This window comes from Artemia franciscana, chromosome 19, assembly GCF_032884065.1.
Source record: "Artemia franciscana chromosome 19, ASM3288406v1, whole genome shotgun sequence".
NCBI lineage: Eukaryota > Metazoa > Arthropoda > Branchiopoda > Anostraca > Artemiidae > Artemia > Artemia franciscana.
In genome coordinates this window covers 30,162,338-30,184,031 of record NC_088881.1, presented here as the reverse complement: position 1 = coordinate 30,184,031, position 21,694 = coordinate 30,162,338, and the positions used below count along the sequence as shown (strand labels likewise).

General features: G+C 36.0%; 1 protein-coding gene across 1 annotated transcript in view; it reads left to right on the top strand.

Moving 5' to 3' along the window:
- LOC136039537 (uncharacterized) overlaps nt 1-21,694 on the top strand; it is a gene marked incomplete in the record, with an annotated part of 112,814 nt that overhangs the window by 64,010 nt on the left and 27,110 nt on the right. The window contains 2 exon segments of the mRNA XM_065723342.1: nt 829-1,417; nt 5,371-5,566. Coding sequence (XP_065579414.1) covers nt 829-1,417; nt 5,371-5,566 — 785 coding nt within the window.

Here is a 21,694-nt window from a genome sequence, read left to right as displayed (position 1 = left end):
AGTAGCTTACCTTGATTATCGACTGTCTGTGTCATGAAAAAAATATCGTTTGTCAGCAGCCAAAAGTTCAATAACCAATCTAAAACTCACGACTTGTTTTTTCTACTTAATGTCACTGATTGGTGCAAAGCTTACAGTGGTGTTGAAGAAGAAGAAAGTTCAAGAAAATGCTGCTATGCCAGTTTTTAGTTTTTTTTTATTGGAAATTGTACATAGACATTGATTCGGCAACCCCGCCGAAGAGCTCACCAAGATTATAGTCTTTTTTCTTGGAAAAACTAATTGCTCTAAGAAAAAATTGTTCCAAGATCCTTATTAGGCATAGATTGCCATAATTATACGAACCATGGGAACTGTAATTATCGACTTAAAATGAGCTCATCATGATTATCGACTGCATATGTCTCGAAAAAGAAAGCCCTAATTAGTAGCCAAAGGTTCGACGACTAGTCTTAAACTCACCACATATGCTTTCTATTTTGTCTATATTATCTTTCCTTCTTATTCTTCTTTCTATATTATCCTTTCTTCTTTTCTTCTTATTATCTGTTCCTCTTTTTCTTCTTTCTATATTATCTGCTTTTCGTCTTTTTTTCTTTCTATATTGTATTTTCTTCTTTTTCTTCTTATTATCTCTTCTTCTTTTTTTTCTTTATATTATCTTTTCTTTATTTTCACTTATGTTCTTTTCTCCTTTTTTAACCGTAGAAAGAGTGGTCGTAGAAATTTAGGAGAGGGCCCATCCAAATGGAAATTAATTGTTTTATTGCTCTTTTGAGAGTCAAAAGTGATTGGATTCAGGCAAGATACATTGTTTTTCTATTCAAGGCTGCTCCATTCTCCAAACTTACCTCCTCTGCTGGCAAACGAAATTCTTCACTTTTCCTGTCAATTGTCTTCACATAATAAAATCCTTCCGAAACCCCCTGACAGCAAGAATATATACGTTTTACTTGATGCCATTTGTAATTCAAAGGACCTTAGTGCTCAGCTAAGCGGTTTTATAAGCCTTTCAACAGCGTTGGTATCATTGTCAGAAAATAAGCTTGCCGAATTCTTACGCATCGTCCGGAAAAAGTATTTAGCGAATATTTTGGAGAGAATTAGACTGTGTGCCTCTACAGGTCGATGTGAATCGGTTATTTTCATTTTAGAAGTTATAAAACGGTCAGAGAAAACTTGTATTCACGAACAATTTGAAATTGTTGCCGCTGAAGTTCTAATAAAAGTTATAAAGAATGGAAACGGAAGTAATATTGAAAGAGCTGCCTCTGTTGGATTAGTGAAACTTCTTGAATGTTCGATTAGCGCCAGAACTCAGGCGTCCGAATTGAATCTGGACATTATTGTTGGAGATAAATTAATTGAATTAGCTCTATGTGAAGAAAAGGCTAAGAAAAAGAACAAGCTTAAAAAGGTGAGCTATTTAAACTTTCCATTAAGCGAGGGGGGGTGGGTTCATTCATAGAACAACAATGACCCCAAGCCATACATTTTTTATTTTTACGACTAAATTATAAAAGCTTAGAGAAACTTAAAAACGCTCCCTAGAAAAAACAAAAAAACTATAAAGCAAGGAAGGATCGCCATTTGAAGCTGATTGTACAATCGTGACTGCTATTTCAGCTAATCTTAAAAATAAAACTGTGTCGTGAAATCAAACCTGATTTAAAGAAATAGTTAAAAATGGGGCTTTTTATAACAAAAACTCTTTTGAATGCCTAAAAATATTTCTTCGTACAAATAACTACTTGTTTTATGATGGAAGCAATAGTTGCAACCTAGTAAAGAGTGGATTCTAGCTCATAGTAACCGAAAATCACAAATATATTTTAAATAAATTTTCAAATGTAATAAGATCGTTTTTTGACATTGATTCAGGAATATTAACTATTTTTATCCATTTTATCCACTATTGATGGGACATAGGACATAGGTTTTTTTTTTTTTTTTTTTTTTTTTTTTTTTTTTTTTTTTTTTTTTTTTTTTGAAGAGGCAGGTAGTAGGTCTGTTGCCGAAGCCAGAGCTTTTTTATTTTTCGTAAGAAAAATACGTTGAACTTCATTTAATTTAGCAACTAGGATTTTAGTTGCACGTTTAGGGGACTTCTTTCTGATAGGTAAGCTTGTCAGGGGGGAGGTAAGAGCATATCTTCATTTTCTTCAGCTATGTCGGACTTCGATTGTCAAACAAAATAGCCACGCCCACAGTAAATTGTCCAGGATTGTCACATAGGATATCAAAAATGAACTGGAGATACTAAGCTTTGTAATAATGCTTTTTTTTTCAGTGTAGCCATTTTATCGTTGCTGCACACGTAAAATTTAGTTCTGATTGTGTAAAATTTCCATAAAAAACTCTCATAGACGTTGAGGGACCGAAACGAATATTGCATCGCTGGGATCATCTGGGTCCGAGACTAGAGGTAATTTTTTTTTTTTTTTTTTTTTTTTTTTTTTTTTTTTTTTTTTTTTTTTTTTTTTTTTTTTTTTTTTTTTTACATGGGCAGCAATAATCTCTCAACGGCTAAGGTTTACCAGTGAGACAGTGGGGTTTGCCAACTTGCCAGCGGAAGAAAATCTCAGTGTCCAGTTATGAAATGTTTACACCTAACTTCTGCTAGAATTCTGCTTAATAATATATATCACCCAACGGAAAAAGGCTTTCAGCTTTTTCTCAATTGATCTAGTAAGGAATGAACCAAAGGGAATCAGGCTGACACGGGGATGCCATGGATATTCTGTGGTAGCCACAGCACTTGACTGGGTAGAGAATTTAATGTGGCGAAACCCTATAGGCAAGTGTATTCTCCTGATGAGCCCTTGTGTTGGGTTGTTTCCTCTGAATTATTTGTCTTCAATGTTTTTATTGTTTGGTAAATGACGACTTATACTTATTGACGACATGACTGCCTGTCCATGGATTATTCTTTATGGTTGATTGTGTATGGCTATGCTGTTTGACCTATGTGATTGTATGGATGAGTAGGGTTAAGGCCTCATTCAAGTGCTGGTCTATATTAATCACTAATTTAGGAAAACAGTCTTCCTTTTCTCCTTCTGTCTCTTTTTTTTATGTGTTTGTGCTGTTGCATTGGTGATTTCTCTTTTCATAATATGTTAAAGTATCTTGTACATCAAGGTGTAGTTTTTGTCAAACATTGTATTTTATTCTCATGTTATCCTTTGTTAATTGCAAAAGGTATAATATATATATAGTAATTTCTTTTCAAAGAGCCGTGAAAAACTGTCTGATGTTTCAGTGCCCTGATAGCGGCAACGAAACAAAACACATTAATGTATTTCAACCTAAAATTTGATTCTCCTTGTTGCTCAAGAAGGGGGACTGCAATTTTCCCAAATGCAGTTTTCGGCTGTGGTGATTCCAATGGTCCAGTTTTCATTTCGATGCGACACCCTTTTTGTGGGGGTTTCAGGAGATTTCTGAAGTTCCCGTAAATATACTTACGCAGTGAAATTTTATCATTAAGATTAATCGAGAAAATAGTTACCATTCGTGAATCAGCTTCAAATGACCTGTTACTCACTTAATTATTATTTTCAAAATACTTTTTTTTTATTTTCGGTTACCATAGTCTAGAGTTTGTTTCTTTACTAAATTACAGCTACTGCTAAAACCATGACAAGGAAAATTTGCATATTCCCTTTTAGTTAACTGAGTTAACATGCCTTAATAAAAAAAAAAAAAGTAGAAAGCAAGAAACGAACTTGGATGGGACATTCCTAATAAAACAGGCATTGAGGCCGTTCGATACAATAAAAGGTGACCCTATTTTGTCCATTATAAAAAATTTTTAGTCTATGTAGCCAAACTGTTAAGAGCTGGTTGGGCGGTCACCTTGTATAGCTTTGACAAGAACATCGAATAAAGTTAGGAAAACCATTTAACTTCTTTGTTTTGTCCTGGAGATTGAGATTTTCAGATTAAAAAAAACTTACATAATTAGAAAATAAGATTTTTTATTTTTAATTTATTTTATTTTTTGATTGATTAAATGGAGCAGAATTTTTATTTCAAATTTTAGGCTTAGACCGTCCCTAAAAATATTCTAGTATGACTGCTTTAAAAACATTAGAAATTGGATCAAAAGGTATACATTGAACAATTTGATGTTTATGGAAGTTTCCTGTTGTGCTAACCATCTTGAGTGAAATCTTTGCCGACACTGGATGTATATTATGTATGCTGTATGTACATTAAATAGACAGCGTTTTGCTTTACAATTAGTAAGATATTACATGCTTTCTTTGTTTTGGTGCTGAGCTGGAACACGGTCTCTCCTGTACTAAAAAAAAAGAAAAAAAAACTGAAAGAAAAACAAGTAAAAAACCAAAAGAAACAAAAAGAAAAAATATTAAAAAAACTAAAAAAAGGAAAAAACTAAATAAAAAAAACTAAAGAACAAAAAAAAAGTCCAGATCAGGGGGGTTTGGGGGGACTAACTGACACACGTGTTGCTGTGGCGCGCAGCGCCACAGCAATGCTGGCAAGGGTCAGCTAGTAATTGTATAATTATGATTATATTATATAATTAATTATGATTATAATTATATAGTTATGATTATATAATATTATGATTATTATGATGATTATTGATGCGATGATTATGATGATGATACTGTTATGAATATTCTGATTAATATGGTTATTATGATTATCATGATTATGATTATAATAATGTTATATATTATCATGTAATTATAATTAATATTATTATATTATGTGGTCACCTCTATATATATAATTATTACTATAATTGCTATAATTAATTAAACATAATTATAAATAATTATACATCTGCATAAAATAAAAAAATACAAATCTGCATAAAAAGAAACATAAAAGATGCCTTTACATCTTAGTATAACCTCTTCCCACCATACTTGAGGAGAGATGACATTTTTGGCCCCAAATGATTGGCCATAAAGCGTTATTTTTCGGCAATCCCTTATTCCTCATCACCTGACTATGATAAACTTTTTTTCATTATAGCCGTAGGAAATGGGATTCTTCCATCATTTTTTGTCTGTAATTTGTATTGCGTCTGTTCAGTCTATGGCTATCCTTCTGGTGCCAAGCGAAAAGCAGGTTGTCTCCAAATGGTGAGGGAAGAGGTCATAAGAAAGTATCTAAGGAGATTAGAGCTTCTTGGAGTGGAGGGGTGCGTGGCTGTGTTTGCCTTGCTTGATGCTCCAGTGAGTTGTTAATAGCAATAGTAGTGGTATTAATATATGTATATATGTATATATATATATATGTATTATATTAATTAAATATTATGTATTATATTAATATAATATATGTATTAATATTAATATATGTATATATTAATATATGTTAACTTTTCAGGCTTCTGAATATCAACGTTACTTTGCACTACTTCATAACCTCTCTTTCAATAATGAGACCTCGAAGGCACGGATGTCTTCGAGTCCAAGTATTAGTTACTCAATTATATCTGACTGGTCATTCATCAAATCCGATGAGTATCTCTTGATGAATCTGATGAAGTATTTGAACTCTCTTGCTTGTCAAGGCAATGAAGGTAAGCTACCTCTACTAATGCTGTTTGGTTTGCTCTTTGCTAGGCTACCGCTATTGCACTAGCTATGATTGTTCAAAAAAGAGTTCAGCGGAAAAGAATATAGTATCAATCACCTGCGGTGGTAAGGAGGTGAAAGTCCTTCCCAAAAGTGAAAAAGTTTCATTATTTTGTCCAGTTTATTTTGTCCACTTGTTAATGATGGAAGAAACCTGACGGTGAGCTCGTTGCAAATTCAGTGTTGCAGAGCCCTTTTCAAGGACTTTAACCAATTGGAGGGCAAACTGACCTCCATTTACCACATCCTCTGCCACTGAAGTCCCCCTAAGCCTCAGATGGCACCTGATCAATATTTAAAAACAGCCATTTTAATTATAACGACCGAAAGATCTGAAAAATACGTCTTCTTTGTGACGTGACCTCTAAAATTCCAGGGGCAAGGACCAGAAAAATTAAATCCTTGAGACCTTATCCCCTCTAACTCCTACCAGCCCCACCCTCATACATGCATCTCTGTTGATTCAGGATTTTCTGAGATTATCTAGGAAATTGTGCTTGATTTAGTCGCGTTACCAGGGGATTCTTGCATGAATAAATGTTAATAAATTTCTTATTTCACAATAGTGTTTGGTTGTCACAAAAATAGTATTAAAGGGTTTCTGTGATTGTTCATTACAAATCTGACGCTAATATTTCAGAATATATAGCCTACTACGTGCTAAGTGGTTTATTTAAGTATAACATTTCACACTTAAACAAGTCCTTTGCACTAAGCTGACGTAAAAACACATAAAATCATTATAAACATCATCAGAAATTGTCACAATCATAATAAACAAGTTGCTCAAAATGCAAAATTTGGAATGGAGATAGAGATTCAAGCTCTTATCACGCATAAAAGGGCTTTCTAGGATGAGTTTATTAATTTATTTTCGAAATTTATTAATTGCTCATCCGCAAATTCTACTTTGTTCCTACTATTTTGACTTTTTCATGAAGTGAAATACTTAACGCAAAAATTCTGTGTGTAGCTCAAGTCTACTTGGCTCTGTCTATGTCGTGGCACAGCATAGGTACTATATAGCCAAGAAAATTCCTATCTTTTCCATGATATTTTTTTGGGACGCTTCAATCTCGCACATTTCTTCACGACTCCGTTTTCGTGCGTGCGCAATGACGAGAGTGATCTATTGTTATGTGCCATTGAGTGCTGATGTGTGTCCCTTTACGCGTGGTGATGTGTCCCATTTGTGAAACAAATATTCTTTGCTGTATTGTAGTAATTAGTGGGTTCCAGTTTTAAGAAGACCCATAGCCACTACTCATTTCTTCCTTAAATGATTTAAGTTAAAAGGCGATTCCCTCAAGACCCACGTGTTATTAATTTTCTAAGAGATGTTACGTAATAGAGAATGCTTTAAGGTGCCTGTTACATCATAGGGAAATGTTTTCTAAACGAAGCATGTTTAAAAAACCTAGGGGTGTAGAGAAAAAATGTTCAAGGGTCCTGCCAAATTAGGTTTCCTTTGGTTGCTACATGATAGGGTTTGGTGTTTTCTAATAGACAGTGCTTAAAAAACCTGTAAGGGCCAGGACTTCTTTACTTATAATTTTTGTGGTTGTTATGTAATAGTCTCTTTTGAAAAACCTTTCAGGGGTCCTCTTTCAAGTAAGGACATGGTCCTTACATCATCCCAATATTTTCAAACTTCTCTGCTATTTCATGTTAGCAAACATGGGACTTTCGCCGCCATTTTTCTTTGTGGAAAACCGTTAGGAAAGTGTGAATTTTCCTATGAACAAAGGATTCCTAGTATCCCGCAATTGCCAGGAAAACAGAAGCATCATTCACCATTCTTCTAACGTAAACCGAGTAATTTTCAATTGTCTTCGGGGGCTATAGAAATGGGACAGGAACAGGGCTCCCCATCAGTCTTCTATTAGATTTTGAACGTAACACATTAACTTTTAAAAATGGATATGTCTCCAAGGTATCAACAGGTAAGCCTCTCTTTCTATACCACTCCCCCCTCCCGCCAAAATAAGGTGTGTATAGCCAAATTTAACCTACTATAATTCTTTATATTAGATGAACACCTAAAAACCCTCTCTGCTCTGCTATTGCATGGCTCTCTCAGTGATAGAATAAATTAATATTTCCGCAAAATATACACTTTTACCCCCATCTGTAATTTAGATGCTTTTCTCCGCTAATCGAAGCAGGATGCTCAAAAAAAGGTATAAACAGGTACGTTAGGTTAAACCCATAATGACGGCTTCCATCATTTAAAAGACTTACTTTCTACTGAACAGCTTCTCTCGCAATAATTGCTTGAAAAGGTTCTTACCAGCCAGTAAATTTTAACACTATGATATCACGTATGAATCGCAAATTGACCGGCTTATGCTTAAACATAATCCTTGATTTTACCGTAAAACGATGAAAAAAACATGTTATATTTACACTAAATTTTTGATTTTTGAGAGGGGCGATCCAAATTTATATCTACTTCAATTTTAAGCGGTCAATATAACCTATTATTGCTACTTAATCGGGGAAAAAAAAGGGCGTATATTTTCCTTTAATATATCATAGAGAGAATAAAATCAAAATTCAATCGCGGAATAAAAATGCGTATGTTCAGGGGTACTCATTAATTCGAAGTTTTCTGTTAAATACCCTATTTTTTCCTATATTCGCTACATAACTTACCTTCACTTAGCTAGATTATTTGATTCTATTTTTTGTTAGTTGAATTCATGACTTTTCTTTGAAAAAGTTTCTTTTATCGTCACCGGACGTGAAAACTATGGTTTCTAACATCAATATAGGGGACATGTTGATACTAGGCTCAGGTTATTTGGAAGAACCAAAAATTATATTTTATTACAAGAATTTTGATGATATGTTTGAGGACATGAACATCTATTTGTTAGCTACTAGAACCTCAAGAACGAAATATCTGTGAAGAGTGTTTACTATATTATAGCAAGAACAAAAAGACAAGTTAACGGTCAATGTAATTAGCTTATTCATTTCCTTTTTCTGCCTTACTAAGGTTAAGAAAGTTCAAATTCCTCAAAGAGCAAAGAGGTTTACATATCATTTGCTATCCATAGTCCGTATCATTACGACATTTTTTGGGGGAACCCCGCCGTCGAGGTGGGTAGGGGTACAATGGGTTAAGTTTAAGTGGTTACATATTGAAAATAAGATGTATTTTGTCACATCACGAAAAACCAAATTTTATTTCTTTTTAAGGAAAATTCGGTTCAATGTCCCCCTCCTCCAAAAAGGAAAAAGGTGTGCAATGCAACCACTCTGCAAAGTCTGAAGATGATCTCTATGCATGGTGAAACTATCGGTCCCTCCGTAGCCCCCTCAAGACCTTTGGTTATTGTGTATGATGGCTCTTCAAGACCTGTGGCACCCAAGCAAGGTGAATGTGCACACATTTGTGCCCTTTAAGCCATTTGATAGTGAAATTGATGGACCTTCTACACTCCCTATGCAAGGCCACGATACGACTGCTCGTTACAGTGCGTAATGGCCTCTGCAAGGCCATAATGCGTTACACTACGATACAGAGTCTGAAGGAGGGAACTTAAGGCAAAAGGGAGTTTTATTTTCAGTAAGGGCTCCGTCCATCGAATCGGTAAATCGCTAGGTTGGGTTTTTATGAGCCTAACAGTGAACCTGATGCAATTGTATATTTCTTTCGAAGTCCACATATTATCAGGGTTTTAAGTCAAGAGAAAGGTTACACGTCATTATTGTTCAATGTGTCTTTCAGGATTCCATACCGAATTAAAATTAGAAGACCACTTGATGCACTGTAAGTGCCGTGGATATCAGTCACAGGAAACAGTTTTGGGTGACACTACAAACTTGTGTTTTAAGAATTTCCATAATTTATTTTTGCAGAGCGACAAGGTAGAATTAGATATTGAAGCTAAACTCATGAGCGGGTACGATCCACCAAATCTGAATTGTGCTAAGGAACATGAAGCCATTGCAGTTTCTTGTGCCCAAGGGAATACAGATTCGTGTAATACCATATAATTGGTAAAGGTATTTGAGACATTGGGTGGGGAAGATTGTGTAGGCGCAGTTATGGTTGCACATATTGAAACTGCTAAGTAAATTTCATGGCTGTGCAATACAAATCATCCAGTAACTCTATCACCAGAAGACGAAGTGGCAATTAAAAATAAAGATATGTGTTGGGTTTACAAGGAAAAAATTTGTTGAGGGTATTGGGGATATGGGATTCCGCAACCATGATCACTTAAGTAATCCAACTTTATCAGGAGGGAGCAATTTTTGGGGGGTGGCTCATAAATCTTGTAATGTAAATGTCAGGCAGTAATAATTTCTACTGGTTTACATTCACAATTTTGAAATTTAGATTACTAGCGTTGGCATATTTGCAGAAAGTAAAGTTGTAGATGGAGCATGGGTAGATGGTTTTTTTTTATAATATCAAACCCAAATCATCCGAGAAGTCGCTGCTCTTAGAATTCAAATGGACAACAAAATCATAATAAAAAAATGAAGTATTTTTAACTTACGAACGGGTGATTGGATCTTAATGAAATTTGATATTTAGAAGGATATGGTGTCTCAGAGCTCTTATTTTAAATTCGGATCCAATGACATGGGGGAGTTGTTGGGGGAAACTTAAAATCTTGGAAAACTCTTAGACTGGAGGGATCGGGACGAAACTTGGTGGAAAAACTAAGCACAAGTCCTAGATACGTAATTGACAAAACTGGAACGAATCTGCTCTCGTTGGGGGAGTTGAGGGAGGATTGCCTCTGAAAATTTCGAAAAAATGAGATATTTTTAACTTACAAAGGAGTGATCGGATCTTAATGAAATTTCATCTTTAGAAGGACCTTGTAACTCAGATCTCTTATTTTAAATCTCAACCGGATCCAGTGTGATTGTGGGAGTTGGGGGGGAATCTTGGAAAAGGTTTAGAGTAGAAAGACCGGGATGAAACTTGGTGAGAAGAATAAGCACAAGTCCAAGATACGTAACTGACATAACCAGATTGGTTCCGCTCTCTTTGGGGGAGTTGAGGGTGGGTCATTCAGAAAAATCAGAAAAAATAAGGTAGTTGTAACTTACGAACGGGTTATAAGATCTTGATGAAATTTGATATTTAGAAGGATCTTGTGCTTCAAAGCTCTTATGTTAAATCCCGACCAGATCTGGTGACATTGGGAGAAGTTTGAGGGGGAAACCGAAAATCTTGGAAAACGTGAATATTGAGGTCTCTTTATCTTACGAATGGGTAATCTGACGTTAATAAAACTTGATATATAGAAAGATCTTATGTCTCAGGTGCTCTATTTTCAATTCAAATCGGATCCAGGGACATAGAGGATTGGAGGGGGAAAACAGAAATATTGGAAACCGGAAATCTTGGAAAACACTTAGTGTGAAGAAATCAGGATGAAACTTGATATTAATAATAAGCACAAGTTATAGATAATTAATTGACATAATCGGAACGGATTCGCTCTTTTTGGGGGAGTTAGGGGGGCGTCAATTCGGAAAAAGTAGAAAAATTGAGATACTTTTAACTTAAGAACGGGTTACTAGATCCTAATGAAATTTTATAGTTAGAAGGAACTCATATCTCAGAACTCTTGTTTTAAATTCCGACTAGATTTTGTGACATTGGGGGGAGTTGGAGGGGGAAACTGGAAATCTTGGAATACACTTAGAGTGGAGAGGTCGTGATGAAACTTGGTGGGTAGAATAAGCAAATGTCGTAGATTCGTCATTGACGTAATTGGACTGGATCTGCTCTCTTTGGGGGAGTTAGGGGGGTCCAGTGCTTTGGCGAGTTTGGTGCTTCTGGATGTGCTAGGACGATGAAAATTTGTAGGCGTGTCAGGGAGCTGCATAAATTGCCTTGATGAAGTTGTTTTCCCCGATTCGACCATTTGGGGGGCTGAAAGGAGAGAAAAAATTAGAAAATGAGGTATTTTTAACTTACGAGTGGGTGATCGGATCTTAATGAATTTTGATATTTAGAAGAAACTTGTTTCTCAGAGCTCTTGTTTTAAATCCCGACCGGCATTAAGCCTCTGATTTTCCTTTTAAATCAATCTATTGATTCTTAGAATTTTGCTAGAGCTCTTGCCATATGAGCTCTTGGCTCTTCCAACCTCGTCACAATTGCAATATGAGCTGTTAGCTCTTGTTTAGATTCCTATGGTTTCTTCCCCAAATCCCTTAGTTAACTCATTTAAGTACAGAAAAGTGACAATTTTAATACTTTCCTTCTCCTGAAACAGCACTTCTATACGGTGAAACGTATGTTTTATTAACGTGTTAGGGCATATACTCGTATGAATAATACAACTCCATCTCGAGGCTACGTGAGGAAAAATTACTTTCCATTGAAGTGTTTTAAGATCCAGTTCACGATCGTCAATGTACCAGTGCCAACTATGAATCTGCTAAAAAAGTTTGGGCTGAGGTAGGTTGTTAAAATTGGTGGATTATTTTAAAGTGTACCTGGCAAGTGGTGTGTTGATGTTGTTGGATATTGTCTGTAAAAACACGGATGAAATTTACGAGGAATTTAGGTTTCAGTTACATTTCACGTATGTGACAGCATCTGGGTTGGGACAACAAACAAGTTGTTGAGTGGAGGACCCCTTTTTTCTTTCCTTACGTTCCGTCTCCAGTTCAGCAGTGTGTTTTTCTAGTCGTTTTTATAAGTAGTGTTTTTACACATTTTTTTTGGCGCAAAGCAGAATAGTTGTTTTAAAAAGTGCTTAATATTATACTGTTGTTTTACCAGAAATGCAACCGCCAGCTCGCCCCGGCCCGCAGTTGGCACCCGTGCCTTCTGGCCCGCCCTGGTCTTCCCACCCGGAGGCATGTTCAAGTGTTATTATGTTGTTTTTTAAATGTCCAGTGCCTATGTAAATGTATTTTATTTTGTTTTTCCAAGTAATTATGTGAATACGTTTTAAAAAGTTTATGCTGTATTAATTTTTGTATTAAAGAAACCGTGCATTTTTTTTTTATTATTTATCCAATAGATTGAGGTTAGGTTTCGGTTAGTTGTATTGTACGAGAGAAGTATATATCAATTTAAAACTCCATTCAGATAATTTCATTGTGGACCATCAATGTCTGGCAAAACTACACTTAATAAAAATAATTCAAAATCAGGATAATTTTTTTAGAAAAGCCAAAAATATAGTTTTTGCTATAATGTATGCCAAGAGTCCTATGATAAGATAGAGGTTATAGCACTAGTCATAAAATTCATGCGTGGACTTGACATATTCAAAATTATTTAACCCAACTCATGGTTGATTATTGATGATTTAGCTGAATCTATTGAAGAATGGTCTCTGGAGATGTTACAATTATTCACGCTGCGGTCTCATCATGAAAAACTTTTCGTAACCGTTGTTCTCCGTAATTTCTTTCATCAGAGCAAATGTATGATAATACTTGCTTAGAATTTTACTTACTATATCATCTATAGGGTCGTTCGTTGTTCAAGTTCTCTTATAACTTTAAACAAGCAAATATATCCCGGTGAGTCGAAATTAATACTCTCGACATACAATCAGATACTGATGAATCTCATGGAGACATTCTGTTGGATCTCAACCAAAACACGCACGAAATGTGGTCACAGTTATTTTTTACAATGAAATTACTGTGTATCTTTCTGTGAAAAGTAAAAAAATTTCATTAGTCGTCATCATGACATTGAAGAAACTACATGAAAACAGATATTTATTTTCCGTATGAGGTAATTCAAAACCACGGGTTAGGAAATCTATACTCAAACGTGGCGTTGACAATGAATTAATTAGTCTCATATCTGAGTTTTTTAAAATCTAGTTGAAGGCAATGTTCAACCGCCAGAAGTGGTTAAGCAACGAAAAAGCAACATCATTCACTTGTACGTGACCCAGCTTGCAAAAATAAGGGAAAATATTTCAAAAGAAAACTTTGTCAAGTGGGCGGTAGTTTCTTTTCACTGTTACTGCCAATAATTTCGTGACTTGTAAAAATTTATCTCTAGAAATTGCTAAATCCTACAAATTTACGCCAATAGAACTTGTTCTTTCACCCAAAGAGCACTTTGAAGATAATCTTGATAAATTTATTAACAATGAGACAAAAGCCGATAATGAAAAATTAATTTTGCTTCAAAATGCCCTTCAATTAGTCAATAAACGCAAACCGTAAACGACTGCTCAAAGTAAATTTCATTGATCGAACTCCAACCTCTGAAAGTTCTGAAACTTTGAAACCACCATAACAGGGAGAACAAGATTTATCTCAAGTTTTTGCAGGTGTTGTAGACACATTACCTCAATCATATCGGGAGCAATGTAAAATACTCTTGACCCATCTCGCCGAAAATTAGCAAATACATTTCTATGGTAGTAGGAATGAAGTTATAATCCACGGCAAGAGTTATAATTTAATTGATTTGGCATCACATTTAATTGTAAATCGTAAAAGATTTGAATCATTCCATAGTCATTTGTATAAATATTAAAATCATCAAACTTCCCAAAAAGTCTTCTCCACACCGCGTTTACGTTGAAAATGGCTCAAGCTTTGAAGTGAGTTTATAAAAAGATTGGTGAAGCGGGGAGTTTAGGTTCCCCACCACACTTGCCCGAGTCACTGGAGTTGAAAAGAAGGTAACGACAGAGTTTATAGAATGAACCCAGTTACACATCTCATCAAAATCATAGAGTTTGCGGTAATGTTTAACGAAAATCTTAAGCCTTTTCCCATTGCATATTTTACAAGCAGATCTTTTGGTTCTGGAAGAGACTAAAGATGTCACAATAACCCATACAAATATATTTTACTTGCAATCAGTGTTTTTTAGTCGCTATGCATATGCCGTTCCATCGCGTTCAAAGAGATGTGACGAAGTTTCTAGAGTTCTTGAATCTATCTTTGAACAAGATTCTTATAGGAAAATTCAAAGAGACCGAGTTAGTGAATCTTGTTAGTCCACGGATAAAAAAGGTTTTATTGAAATATGATACAATGCTCTATCATATTCATAGCCATATGAAGGTGGCATTGGATGAACGCTTGATAAGAACAATTCGACTTTTAATCTCGAGGTATTTTACATTTAAAATACTACTGCTTTTAATCAAGATTTAGATAAACTCATGTTGATTTCTAAGCGTTTACAAACTCTAGTTAGTTATTTGATCATTCTTTCTCAATGTTTGAACTCGTATGGCGCATGTGCAGTGAGTATTTTTACGGCAAGCACGCACAGGTTATAGTAGGCCTATTTTACTACTTATGGTTTATGCCATGTTTTTGTTTTAATGTTTTGTTTTAATCCATGCCATCATCGATCCCTGTCCAATCATAGTTCTCTTGAAGTTCATCATAGCAATAATACACCTGATTTTTTCTTAAACAACCTTCCAATAAAAAGCATAAGAATAAATTTTATGCTGGTGATACAGTTCGAATCTATCGGATTATTAATAGTTTTGAAAAGGGGAATTACTTTTTGTTCACTGAACTATTTAAAGTTTCAATAGTCTTAGACACTAAACCTGTAACGTATCGTCTACGTGATATGAAAGATGAAGAGATTCTTGGCGGCTTTTATGGTTATGAATTACAGTAAGTTAAAACCACGGGAATGTTTCAAATTGAAAAGATATTAAAGAGTCGAACTCGCAAGGGTATGAGACAGTTTCTTGTTCGTTGTCTAAGATACAACTCTGATTTTGATTCTTGGGTTGACGCTTAAGACATTCACAATGCCTAATGATTTTTACGTGACATTCATGTTTAATGTCGCTGACTCCCTCTATAATGATTTGAATAAAACAATAAATTTTTGGAGAAAATTCTCCTCCTGCGTTAAATTTGAGGGAAGGTATGAAGTTGCTATTGTTAATTGTATTATTAAAAATACATATGATATTCTGAGAAAAGATCGTACATCTATCTATCTATCTATAGAAAAATAAGTTGTATGTGTGTGGGTCTGTCGGGTGACGTCATGTTTGTTGTTGACTGACGTCATGAAGTTAGTTGTCGTCATTTTTGTTATGACGGTGACGTCATTAAAGAAATTTAATACATGCGTTCACGGAGAAATCTATTAATGTTTAACTCTAAAATGACTGATGAACTTACAATAGCAACAGCCGAGGAAGATGCTCAAAGAGTCTATGCCAAAAAACTTGCTGCTGTTAGAGAAAGTAAGAAAAGAAAGCGTGCCGAGGAATCAAAAGAACAACAAGAAAACAGGCTTGAGGTTGATAGAGAAAGAAAGAACAGAAAGCGTGCCGAGGAACTACCAGAGCAACGCGAAACCAGACTTGCTGCTAAAAGAGAAAGTGAAAAAAGAAGGCGTGCCGAGGAACTACCAGAGCAACATGAAACCAGACTTGCTGCTAAAAGAGAAAGTGAAAAAAGAAGGCGTGCCGAGGAATCACAAGAACAGCAAGAAATCAGGCTTGCTGCTGATAGAGAAAGTAAGAAAAGAAAGCGTGCCGAGGAATCAGAGCAACCTGAAAGTTATCGCCTGGCATTCAGGTACAGCCCAGTCGATGATTATAGCTTGAGTAGATGTGTTCAAATCGGGACTATTTCTAAAATTTGTCCCTATTGCATGGCCTTGAAATTCAATGGTGTAACAATGGGAATGTGTTGCGCTTCAGGAAAAGTTAAACTTCCTCTATTGGCTGCACCACCAGAGCCATTGAAGACTTTCCTTACTGGAACTACGTCAGAATCTAAACGTTTTTTATCACAAATCAGAAAATATAACTCATGTTTCCAAATGACGTCGTTTTGAGCCCAAATCGAAAATCCAGATCAACTTATGTCTACTTTCAATGTAAAAGGGCAAATTCATCATAGAGCAGGGTCCCTTCTACCATTCTCAGGCAAGAATCATAAATTTTTACAATTGTACTTCATCAGTGATAGAAAAGCGTTTTTTATCACAAATCAGAAAATATAACTCATGTTTCCAAATGACGTCGTTTGGAGCCCAAATCGTAAATCCAGGTCAATTTATGTCTACTTTCAAAGTAAAAGGGCAAATTTATCATAGAGCAGGGTCCCTTCTACCATTTTCAGGCGAGAATCATAAATTTTTACAATTGTACTTCATCAGTGATGGAAATTCTGAATTGAATGCACGTTACGAAATTTCTCCCAACGTTGAAAGGACAATCGTTTCCCAATTGCAACATCTTTTCCACGAAAATAATAATTTAGTGCGTCTGTTCAAAACAGCCATCGATTTGATGCCTACTGATACGCATAAAATTGTTATTTCCGCTGACAAAACGCCTCCTGGCCAACATGTGCGTAGATACAATGCTCCAACTATCGACAAAGTGGCAATCTTTATGGTCGGTGATCAGTTTTTACCTCGAGATATTATTCTTCATAAGCGAAACGCTCAGTTGTTAAGAATTGCTGAAACTCATCGATGCTACGATGCCCTACAATATCCTATCATTTTTTGGGATGGAGCCGACGACTATCACTTTAATATTAAATTGATGAATCCAGCCACTAACAAAGAAATGAATAAGAAATGCAGTGCAATGCATTATTATTCCTATAGACTAATGATTCGGCAGGATGAAGAAAACTATATTTTAAAATGCCGTCAATTGTTTCACCAATACGTTGTTGATATGTATGCTTAAATTGAATCAGAACGTTTGCTATATATCCGCCTGAATCAGACCAAGCTCCGCTCTGAACAATACATTCATTTGCGAGATGCAGTTGTAAATGACGGTAATACCACAAACTTTGGAAGATTAACAATTTTACCTTCGTCATATGCTGGCAGTCCCCGTCATATGCATGAATATGCTCAAGATTCTATTGCGTATGTTCGTCTCTATGGTCGTCCAGATTTATTTATTACATTTACATGTAATCAATCTTGGGACGAGATACAGCAGCTTTTACTTCAAGGACAATCGGCGGTTCATAGACATGACATTACGGCCCGTGTCTTCCGCCAAAAGTTGAAATCACTGATAAACTACATAATAAAACTTGAAGTGTTTGGGTCAGTGCGATGCTGGATGTACTCAGTGGAATGGCAAAAACAAGGTCTGCCACGCGCACATATACTAATCTGGCTACATAAAAAAATTACTTCGAACGAAATTGATGATGTGATTTCCGCTGAAATACCTGATGAAAATGTCGATAAGGGGTTACATGATATTGTTGTAAAAAATATGATACATGGACCTTGCGGTGCACTGAACGAAAATTCACCATGCATGGCCAAAGGAAGGTGCACAAAGCAATATCCTCGACTTTTAGTATCCAACACAATTACTGGCAATGATGGTTACCCACAATATAGAAGAATATCTACTGAAGATGGATGTAATAATTTAGTGGGTCTGTTCAATACAGCCATCGATTTGATGCCTACTGATACGCATAAAATTGTTATTTCCGCTGACAAAACGCCTCCTGGCCAACATCTGCGTTGATACAATGCTCCAACTATCGACGAAGTGGCAATCGTTATGGTCGGTGATCAGTTTTTACCTCGAGATATTATTCTTCATAAGCGAAACGCTCAGTTGTTAAGAATTGCTGAAACTCATCGATGCTACGATGCCCTACAATATCCTATCATTTTTTGGGATGGAGCCGACGGCTATCACTTTAATATTAAATTGATGAATCCAGCCACTAACAAAGAAATGAATAAGAAATGCAGTGCAATGCATTATTATTCCTATAGACTAATGATTCGGCAGGATGAAGAAAACTATATTTTAAAATGCCGTCAATTGTTTCACCAATACGTCGTTGATATGTATGCTAAAATTGAATCAGAACGTTTGCTATATATCCGCCTGAATCAGACCAAGCTCCGATCTGAACAATACATTCATTTGCGAGATGCAGTTGTAAATGACAGTAATACCACAAACGTTGGAAGATTAACAATTTTACCTTCGTCATATGCTGGCAGTCCCCGTCATATGCATGAATATGCTCAAGATGCTATTGCGTATGTTCGTATATATGGTCGTCCAGATTTATTTATTACATTTACATGTAATCAATCTTGGGACGAGATACAGCAGCTTTTACTTCAAGGACAATCGGCGGTTCATAGACATGACATTACGGCCCGTGTCTTCCGGCAAAAGTTGAAATCACTGATAAACTACATAGTAAAACTTGAAGTGTTTGGGTCAGTGCGATGCTGGATGTATTCAGTGGAATGGCAAAAACGAGGTTTGCCACACGCATATATACTTATCTGGCTACATAAAAAAAATTACTTCGAACGAAATTGATGATGTGATTTCCGCTGAAATACCTGATGAAAATGTCGATAAGGGGTTACATGTTATTATTGTAAAAAATATGATACATGGACCTTGCGGTGCACTGAACGAAAATTCACCATGCATGGCCAAAGGAAGGTGCACAAAACAATATCCTCGACTTTTAGTATCCAACACAATTACTGGCAATGATGGTTACCCACAATATAGAAGAAGATCTACTGAAGATGGCGGTAAAACAGCAATAATAAAGAAGCGTAACGGTACCACCACCGAAGTAGAAAACCAGTGGGTTGCTCCATATTCCCCATTATTATCAAAAATATTTAATGCACACATAAACGTTGAATACTGTAACTCCGTAAAGGCAATCAAATACATATGTAAATACGTCAACAAAGGCAGTGACATGGCAGTTTTTGGCTTGCAGCCCGAAATCAAAGATATCGACGAAATCGTACAATATCAGGCTGGAAGATACATAAGCAGCAATGAAGCTGTTTGGCGAATTCTTTCATTTCCGATACATGAACATAGTCCAGCTGTTGTTCACTTAGCGGTACATTTACAGTATGGTCAACGTGTTTATTTCTCGGAAACCAACGTGCAACAAAGAGCCCTGAATCCACTGGATACAAAGTTAACCGCTTTCTTTTCGCTTTGCAAAAATGATTCCTTTGCAAAAAAACTGCTGTATACTGAAGTGCCTTCGTATTACACGTGGAATACTAAAAATAAAGTATTTGAACGTCGAAAACAGGGTAAGTCAGTCGACGGCCAACCTACCATCTTCAAAGATACCACGATAGGAAGACTCTACACCGTTCACCCCAATCAACATGAATGCTTCTTTCTACGCCTGCTTTTGGTGAATGTACCCGGTCCGACATCCTTTGAGTATTTGAGAACTGTAAACGGTACTATACATGACACTTACCGTAGTGCATGCCAAGCTCTGAATTTATTGGAGAAAGACCAACACTGGGATAACTGCATCAATGACGCGTGCGAAAGGTCAACTCCAAGTCAAATTCGTGCATTGTTTGGCATCATTTTAACAACTTGCTCTCCAACAGCTCCTACAGAGTTATGGGAAAAATATAAGTCAAAAATGTCCGAAAATATACTCCATCGAAAACAGTTAGAGACGTCAGATATGACTTTTAATTTTACATCAGAAATTTATAACTACACTTTAGTTATTATAGAAGATTTGTGCGTACGTATGGCAAACAAACCTCTTCAGTATTTGGGAATGCCTTCACCTAACCGTATCGCTGCTGTTTCGACATGTGTAGAATTGGATCGTGAACAAAGTTACAGTACGAGTGATCTATTGTCGTATGTACAAAATAACATTTCCAAGTTAACGTCGGAACAAAAAGACATTTATGATACGATAATGCATTGTGTCGATAACAACGTTGAAGAAATTTTCTTTTTGGATGCGCCAGGAGGTACTGGTAAAACGTTTGTGATAAAACTGATTCTGGCATCAATTCGATCAAAAAATGATATAGCGTTGGCAATTGCGTCGTCCAGAATAGCCGCAACATTGCTGCCTGGTGGAAGAACTGCTCATTCCGCTTTGAAATTGCCTCTGAATTTGCATTTTACAGAAACTCCCACGTGCAATATTGCAAACTTATTATTTGGGATGAGTGCACAATGGCACACAAAAAATCGCTCGAGGCTCTGGATCAATGCTTGAAAGATTTGCGAGGGAAGTCGAAACCCTTTGGCAGCACATTAATATTGCTTGCGGGAGATTTCAGGCAAACATTACCTATAATACCTAGATCAACCCCTGCAGACGAAATGAATGCTTGCCTGAAAAATTCTAATTTATGGGCACACGTAAAAACATTAAAATTAACTACAAATATGCGTGTCCGATTGCAAAACGATGACTCTGGTCAAACATTTTCAGATCAATTGCTGGCAATTGGAAACGGAAAGCTCCCAGTAGACTCAATTTCAGGACGTATACAACTACCTGCTGATTTCTGTAATTTAGTGACATCCAAAAATGAATTGATTGAAAAAGTATTTCCGAATATTCTAAACAATTATAAAAATAATAAATGGCTAAGTGAAAGAGCGATTCTGGCACCCAAAAATATAGACGTCCACGAAATCAACAATATTGTTTTGACCAAGATTCGAGACCAGGCAGTCCTTTACAAGTCAGTCGACACAGTTTTGGAACCAAATGAAGCGGTTAATTATCCATCTGAATTTTTAAATTCCGTGGATCTTTCAGGGTTTCCACCACACGTGCTACAACTAAAAATAGGTGTACCAATAATACTTTTAAGAAATATCAACCCACCAAAGCTTTGCAATGGCACGCGACTTGCCGTAAAAAAAAAACAATGGAAAACCTATTAGAGGCCACAATCTTGACAGGGCCTTTTGAGGGTGAGGCTGTTCTTATTCCTCGCATTCCCATGATTCCGACGGATCTGCCTTTTCAATTTAAAAGATTGCAATTCCCAATTCGATTAGCATTTGCAATCACCACTAACAAAGCTCAAGGGCAATCATTGGAAAAATGTGGTTTAGATCTTAATACTGATTGTTTTTCCCATAGACAATTGTACGTTGCATGTTCGAGGGTCGGTAAACCTGACAATCTATTTATATGCAGCGACAATTGGACAGCAAAGAATGTTGTATATTCGCAAGTTTTACGCAGTTAATTTCTATTGTATCTATCTATATATCTATCTATATAAAAACGAGTTGTGTGTATGCATGTTTGTTTGTTTGTAAAAAGAGAGTTTG